This window comes from Haliotis asinina, chromosome 1, assembly GCF_037392515.1.
Source record: "Haliotis asinina isolate JCU_RB_2024 chromosome 1, JCU_Hal_asi_v2, whole genome shotgun sequence".
NCBI lineage: Eukaryota > Metazoa > Mollusca > Gastropoda > Lepetellida > Haliotidae > Haliotis > Haliotis asinina.
In genome coordinates this window covers 44,753,797-44,760,583 of record NC_090280.1, presented here as the reverse complement: position 1 = coordinate 44,760,583, position 6,787 = coordinate 44,753,797, and the positions used below count along the sequence as shown (strand labels likewise).

General features: G+C 39.0%; 1 protein-coding gene across 1 annotated transcript; it reads left to right on the top strand.

The window, feature by feature from the left end:
- Positions 1 to 4,416: 4,416 nt before the first annotated feature.
- Positions 4,417 to 5,763, top strand: LOC137272869 (uncharacterized). The gene has a single exon (XM_067805283.1). The coding sequence runs from the start codon at positions 4,417 to 4,419 to the stop codon at positions 5,761 to 5,763; it is 1,347 nt and encodes a 448-aa protein (XP_067661384.1).
- Positions 5,764 to 6,787: the final 1,024 nt, after the last annotated feature.

The window sequence follows — 6,787 nt, the reverse complement described above, 5'->3', positions numbered from 1 at the left end:
AACATGGAGATCAATTACTTAGTGATGAATCAGATATTGCTATTAAACTGGGCGAAACTCTCCCGAAACATTCTTCCTCTTCTAATTATGTACCCAAATTCCAGCAGTATCAAAAACAACAAGAAAAGAAAACTATAAACTTCAATTCTGATAATGGGGAAGATTATAATGAAACTTTTTCTATTCATGAACTCCATACAGCTCTTGATCAAGCTCATGACACTGCTACAGGAGCTGATAACATACATTATCAACTCCTGAAGCACTTACCAGAATCCTGTTTAGATACGCTCTTGTATATATTTGATGATATTTGGACTTCCGGGAAATTTCCTTCTTCATGGCGTGACGCTATAGTAGTACCAATACCTAAACCTGGACGTGATCATACGGATCCGTCCAATTATCTTCCGATTTCATTAACTAGCTGTGTTTGCAAGACCATGGAACGCATGATAAATAATCTACTTGTTTGGTATTTGTAAACTAATAACCTTATCACAGATATACAATGTGCTTTCCGTAAAAACAGAAGTACTGTCGATCACTTAGTGCGTTTAGAATCATTTGTTAACGCACTAATTAACAAACTATTATCTTTCTTTTATCTGTTTCTATCTTTCTTATCTTGAAAAAGCATATGACACTACTTGGAAATATGGCATTTTACGAGATTTACATGACTTCTGGTTGCGAAGTCGTTTGCCAGAATTTGTAGCCAAGTTTTTAAATAACAGACAATTCCAGGTCCGTGTTGGTTCTACCCTGTCTGATCATTACAATCAGGATCAGGGTGTTCCACAAGGTAGTACTTTGTCTGTCACTCTTTTTAGCATCGAGATCAACAGTTTATCTAAAGTTTTAAACGATTCAATTGGTGGATCGTTATTTCTGGATGATTTTAATATTTCTTGTCGTGGTAAAAATATGCATACCATTGAATGGCAACTGCAGTTGTGTTTAAACAAGATAAATAAATGGTGTCTTGAAAATGGCTTTAAATTTTCTAAATCAAAAACTAACTGCATACATTTTTGTCGTAAATACAAACCACATAAAGACCCTGAACTATCTCTAGGTGGCACTCCCATTAAAGTTCTTGGGTCTAATCTTTGATTCACACTTAACGTTTTTACCCCATATTAAATCACTTAAAACTAAATGCCTGAAAGCTCTTGACTTATTGAAAGTGGTGTCAAATTTTAAATGGGGAGGGGATCAAGCTACCCTTCTCCATCTATATCGATCACTCGTACGTTCTAAACTTGATTATGGCTCCATCGTAAATGGTGGAGCCTGTAAAAGCAACCTAAAACTTCTTGATTCTGTCCACCACCAAGGTTTAAGACTTAGTCTTGGGTCTTTCCGAACTTCACCTATTGACAGTCTTTACGTTGAGGCCGATGAACCATCTCTTGCACAACGCCGTATCAAATTATCTTTACAATATATCACAAAACGCTACTCTACGCAATAAAATCCTACATATAACTTTGTCTTCAATCCTCTTTATGGGGATTTGTATAGGAAAAGGTCTTCTCTTGTTCCACCTCTTGGGCTCAAAATAAAGCAGTTTATTGCTGCTGGTATTGAGCTGGACAATATAGCTCCTTCCCGTCTTCTTTTCTCTCCCTCTTGCCATTTGGTTAGGCCACAAGTTGACCTAACATTAACTACATTTAAAAAATCAGAAACGAATGAATTACAGTATAAACAAGAATATAATCAATTGAAACATACATATAACAATTACAAATCCGCATTTACAGATGAGTCCAAGGACGGTGGCGCAGTTGCTTGTGCTACTGTCATTGGATCCAGAACAATATCTTCTAGATTACCAGACAATAGCTCTATTTTTACAGCTGAAGCTAAAATTGCATTTTTAAAAGAATTAGATTGATTGACTCAACTGTAAATAGATAAATATTTTATTATTGGAAGTTTAAATTCATAACTGTGCTTGTTAGTGGCTGTATCCTCAAAGGGGGTTGAAATAGTGTAAAACTATTGTCCCCCTGAGAGGGTATGTAAGTATGTAAGCTTTTAATCGTAGCATAAGTGTCTTTTCATTTGCATGGCTAGATGTGCCCAAATTGCTGACGGCTGAGGGGATGATGTAAATCCGGCTAGGGTCCATGCAGGTAGCAGAGGTACTGTAAGTCCCCATGGTCCCTAGTATGGTGATCTACCTTCAGTTGTTAGCAATCTATAGCCCATTTTTATCTTGTATTGTCCTCTGTAGATTTGTTTTAGGTATAGTTACTAGTTTCATATTCTCATCTGTGATATTCTAGTTGATGTACTGTCCTTCGCTGGCAGGTTTTATAATAGACATATATTTCATTTCAGCATTAAATGTTTTCGTCACGAGATATTGCCGATGTGACGTAAAATATTAACTCACTCACTCACTCTCAGCAGCAGAGGTGGATGTTTCCGTTATACAAATACTAGTAAGAATGTATGTACAGAACAAAATGTGGCAGTTATTTCTAATTTTACCTGTGCTGGATGGATTCTTGTTTAACCTAACGTTTACCTATGTATGAAGTGAATGACTTTGTTTATCTACTCCAGATTTTACTGCCCAAACCACTCTTGGCTTTGAATTTGTACTACACCGTATTTTTTAACTGACACTACAATACTTAGTATAATGGTGTGTCAGCTTGGAAACGTTTGGTAATCATACCGCATTGTAATATGTGTTATATTTGCCATACCACTTTTGTAGTAAAGTACAAATTACACTGCTTTCTTTCAAATTATACTACTTTTTTAGTCGAATCCCATCCGGGATTCGAACCTGGACAAAGTCAACCACCTAATCCGTTCAGCCACCGCGAGTTCCACTAGATCTGGATTTCGGATTAAGAAAGTGCAATTCCAAATATAACATGTGTTACAAATGAGGAATTTCTAAATGCATATGAAATAATCATATCACATTGCTTTATTGCTTCATAGTTTAACATCGAGATTTGTGTACGAACTCATTCACAGTTAACTTTTAGTTTCAACTTTGGAATATACAGGTATCTTAATAGATTCAAACACACACGTGTGATTGCTATAGTTCTCTTATTCTGTTTGTTTCTAACGCAGCTAATGGAGGCTATTTAGTACACAACTTTACATTGATTATTAATTATGGAACCCTCAATATATGTGCAGCATTATCTCATGATCACAGTATTCACAAACTTGAGTTTGTTATTAACTGCTACCCTATTCATATAATATGAGACTCTATAACGACGGATACATTAACATACATAAAGTATTAAAGGACGCTGTATAGGATACAGATCATTACCACTATCAGATAATGGAGACACCCCAGGCTCCAATTAGTTCACCTTGGCCACCAAAAACTATAAGTATTTAATATCTGTTACATATCATGCTTCACAAATGGCAATATACCTTCGTTAATAAAATGTGATTCTTTTTGTTTGATTCTTAATATTCTGCATGTACGTGATGTATTTTGACCTATGACCTTTCATACAATAAACCTTTATATTTTGAGGTTAGTCGTTGACCAGTGCAGACTGGCAAGAATTGAGTGAAAAACTGGAGTTAAGGAAGATAGCCATTCGCGAAGATTGCTTGTGCGGAGGAGGAGGGAGGTCTGAGGATGAAGATTTTGGTAGCAGAGTTTAAGTCTAAAAGTGTTCTTCAAGGATTTTTCCATCAGTCATATAAGGAATGTTTCAAAGTATTCATGAGGTCAGGGCTTACTGGCTGAATGGCATATCGCTGGCTCAGCATTTCATTTGACAATGGGCACCCGTGGCGAGCCACCTCCTCGTGGTGGGTGCTGGGTAATGCTAAGTGCTCGCCAACCCCCCGTTGTGGACCCGGGGGCATATTCGGTCCACCAACCTGTTGGCCGTGGGTTGAGACCCTGTGTCGGTGGAGGAGGGGATCCTGGTGGTTGAGGGCAATAGGGGCCTGCAACCGTGTTCCTGTTGCTCAACACACCACTTTGGCCCTGACTTCACCTAGACGGGTGGTTGAATGGGCCCGGTTCAATCAATCGGCTGGTCACGCCAGGCCCTGTGCATAGTTAGTTGTTATTGCACATATCTATTTTTCTGGTCTTGGCTATTCTAAATTCAAATTATTCATGATATTGTTTTGCCTAGAGCACTATGCCAGAAGGCGGTGGCTCATGGGCCAATCTGGCATTACTGACCTCCAGGTTCTAATTGTCTTTAGAAATTGTCATGGATGGAACCAACCTGACATATATTCTTTTTGACAGTATTGGCTACCTGTGTCTGTATTGCTTGAGTATAACATCCCTGTAACCCTGGTGTTTCATCGTTGGTTTCCACTTTAACGCCATCCTTGTTGACACTCCATGGTGGGTGGGGAGCAAGGATGTCGAATCTACATCCATTCATTATGGCTTCCCAACAACTCTCTCGATCTAAATCCAAGAGAAAGCATGTAGACTTAGAAACTGTCTCGTCTTCTGATGATGAATCAGAAACAACAAATTTAGACTCTTGGCCCCGTTTCCTGGTTGTCCAGGGAATTGAAGGACAACCATTAAAACTGAACCCTTTTGCAATATCGAAAGCAATTGCAGGAATATGCGGCGAAGTGAAAAACATTACTCGGTTTAGAACAGGTTCCTTGCTGGTGGAATGTGCCAGAAAACAACAGGCTGTTAATTTGCTTAAAGCTCGTCAGTTTGTAAATACAAGGATTGCTGTGTCACCACACAGAACGTTGAATTCGTGTAGAGGCATTGTTCGTGATCGGGCAAAATGTCTCTCTGACATGTCGGAAGTTGATATCGCAGCAGAACTTAAGTCTCAAAGTGTCACCTCTGTGAAAAGATTCACAAGAAAAGATGGCGATAACACTGTCAAAACAAACACGTATCTGTTGACGTTTTGTCTTGCTACAGTACCAAAATCAATTAAAGCTGGGTACTTTAATATTGAGGTGGAAGTCTACATCCCTAATCCACTTCGGTGCTTTAAATGTCAGCTGTTCGGACACGGTGCTAACACGTGCAAAAACTCCCCAAAATGTTCTCGTTGTGGTGAGAAACATGAGAATGCTGACTGCACAAATACCATCAAATGTGCAAACTGTCATGGAGATCACATGTCCTCATCACGATCCTGTCCAGTCTTTGAACAAGCTCATATTCTCAAACTTAAACACACCAAAAATATATCTTTTGCGGAGGCAAAGAAACTGTTACCAGTTACTGATAGAATCTCCACACCAAAAACTTACTCTGCTGTTGTATCTACCTCCCGTCCAACAGTTGATCACGAGTGCCAGACCTCCATTTCCTGGGTCTCAGAAAAACAGAACATTCTGTATACAATTTCTGATGAGGATACAGGAACATCCACCCAGACAGACATGATGCCTGAACCAAAAAATCACCATGAACCTGAAAGGAAAACACCAATGTCCAGAAAAGAACAGAAACAACAAAGACGAAAGGAAGCCAGGGCCCTTAAACATATTGAGGTGCCTTTACCATTACAAGTGCCTGTAGAGGTTCATAACACCTATGAACCACTAGATATGGAGACAAGCCCTTCACAGTCGTCCCAGCATAAAGGGACTTCGTCTCGTTCACGCTCTCCTATTGAGCCCCCATTAGTTCCTCTCATAATGTTATCCAGTGGAATTGCAGAGGCCTTAGAAACAATTTTAATGATCTTCAACTATTATCACAAGATTTTAAACCATCAGCTTTTAGTTTACAAGAGACATACCTGAAAAGTACAGATAGATTTGACTTGCGCCAGTATAACTCATTTCATTCGTTTTCACCTCCAGGTGATAAAGCCACGGGTGGTGCTTCTATTTTGGTGAGGCAGGGTTTTATTCATAGCCCTGTTCCACTTAAAAGCAATCTTCAGGCTGTTGCTATACAGCTTTCTTTACAAATAACGTTCACGCTTTGTTCCCTATACATGTTCAGCCGTCTGTCTAAACCCTGTATTATCATGGGTGATCTTAATGGACATAACCCTTTATGGGGAAGTACTGATACTAACAATAAAGGGAAAATACTTGAAGACTTCATATCTAATAACAACGTATGCATATTTAATGATGGATCAGCCACTTATTTACATCCTGGTACAGGAACGTATTCTGCACTTGATTTGTCACTCTCAGATCCCGATATATACAATGAGTTTGAATGGTCAGTCCATGATGACCTTTGTGGAAGTGACCATTTTCCAACAATTCTCACAGCTATAAATCCTACTGATAACCCACCTGCAACTAGGTGGAATTTTAGTAAGGCCAACTGGCCATTATTTCAGACACGCTGCACTGAAAACTTGAATAATGACGTTTTTGTCAATAGTCTGGATCCGATTCAGGTATTCTCTGATAAACTGAAGAATATAGCTAATGAAACTATACCTAAGTCCTCTGCAACCCCACACGTTCGTAAACCATGGTTTAATGATGAATGCAAACAGGCCAGACAGAACAGGAAGAAGGCCGTGAAGTATTTTCGGCGACATCCTACAGTCCATAATTTAGACAAAGTTAAAATTCTAAATGCTAAGGCTCGCCGCGCCTTAAAGCAGAATAAGCGTCAATCTTGGCGAAAGTATGTTTCCAAGATAAATTCCCGCACACCAATTTCAAAATTGTGGAATATGATTCAACGAATAAAGGGTAAAGGTTGCAAATCAACTGTGCACCATCTGAAGGATGGTGACGATGTATTGACAGATAAGGGTGATATTGCCAATAAGATTGGTGTAACTCTCGCCAAACA